General features: G+C 38.3%; 1 protein-coding gene across 1 annotated transcript in view; it reads left to right on the top strand.

Annotated features, from left to right (window-relative positions):
• ANO5 (anoctamin 5) overlaps positions 1-1,192 on the top strand; it is a 67,798-nt gene that overhangs the window by 59,969 nt on the left and 6,637 nt on the right. Inside the window, 1 exon segment of the mRNA XM_015566309.1 lies at positions 461-639. Coding sequence (XP_015421795.1) covers positions 461-639 — 179 coding nt within the window.

The raw sequence follows: 1,192 nt of genomic DNA, 5'->3' as shown, positions 1-1,192 counted from the left end.
CGAGAGGGCACAGGCCGGGCTGAGAGACCCTCCCCGAGTGCACAAATTTTTGTGCACCAGGCCTCTAGTATACTATATATGTGGTATTTCATATTTTAGGCCAAAGACTCATATTATCATGATTTATAATGGCATTTTAATCATTTTGCATCCATATGGCACATGGAACTGAGAGAAATACAAATCAGACATTTTTTAAAAGATTTTTAGAGAGAGAGAGAGAGAGAGAGAGAGAGGAAGGAAGAGGGGAAGAGAAACATCAATGTGAGAGAAACATCAACCAGCTGCCTCCTTCATGCCCCCCACCGGGATCAAGCTCATAACCCAGGTAGTGTCCTGAGCAGGAATCCAACCAGCAACCCGTGGCACATGGGACTGAGCTACACCAGCCAGGGAACAAATCTGACATGTTAAAAACTAGATTGCTTGCTCCTGATCTCCCTCTTGCTTTATCCTTTAGGCTTTTATTGTTGCATTTACATCGGACATCATTCCTCGTTTAGTTTACTACTATGCCTATTCACCAAATGGCAATGAACCTTTGAAAGGATATGTCAATAACAGCCTGTCAGTCTTCCTGATAGCCGATTTACCAAACACCACTGCACCTTTGGACAAACGAGACTTCACCACTTGCAGGTTTCCTCTTGTTTTCTTAGACTTTAATTTTACCCTCTATATGTATTTCTAAGTTCTATATTTCATTCATGCCTTAGAACATAAAGGATTTCCTTGGAGCAATAAAAATCCTGGATAAACCAAGTGCATAATTTTAGAATTCACACATTCTATGATTCTGATTTGGAAATGTAGAATGTCCCAAAGTAAGAAAATATTATGGGTAAAGATAATGTCAATTTTGAATTGCTTTTTATTTTCTAAATTTATTGGAAAGATTTCTCACCAACAAATGCCCTTTGATTCCAAGATGTTATATATAGATATAGATATAGATATATAGATATATAGTTACACACACACACACACACACACACACACACACTGAGTGGCCAGATTATTATGACCACCTGACGTTTGTAGGCAAATTAGCTATAATTTCACGCTGAAGTTACTACAGGGCTAGACCATTATAAATAGGGTAGCAGGTTGTTTGCCACAACAGTAGAAGTGATTTTTTTTTTCTGTAGATATGGGTAAACAATGTGATTTAACAGCCTTTGAACATGGGATC

This window comes from Myotis davidii, unplaced genomic scaffold (genome assembly GCF_000327345.1).
Source record: "Myotis davidii unplaced genomic scaffold, ASM32734v1 scaffold330, whole genome shotgun sequence".
Lineage (NCBI taxonomy): Eukaryota > Metazoa > Chordata > Mammalia > Chiroptera > Vespertilionidae > Myotis > Myotis davidii.
This window is presented reverse-complemented; position numbering and strand designations above follow the sequence as displayed.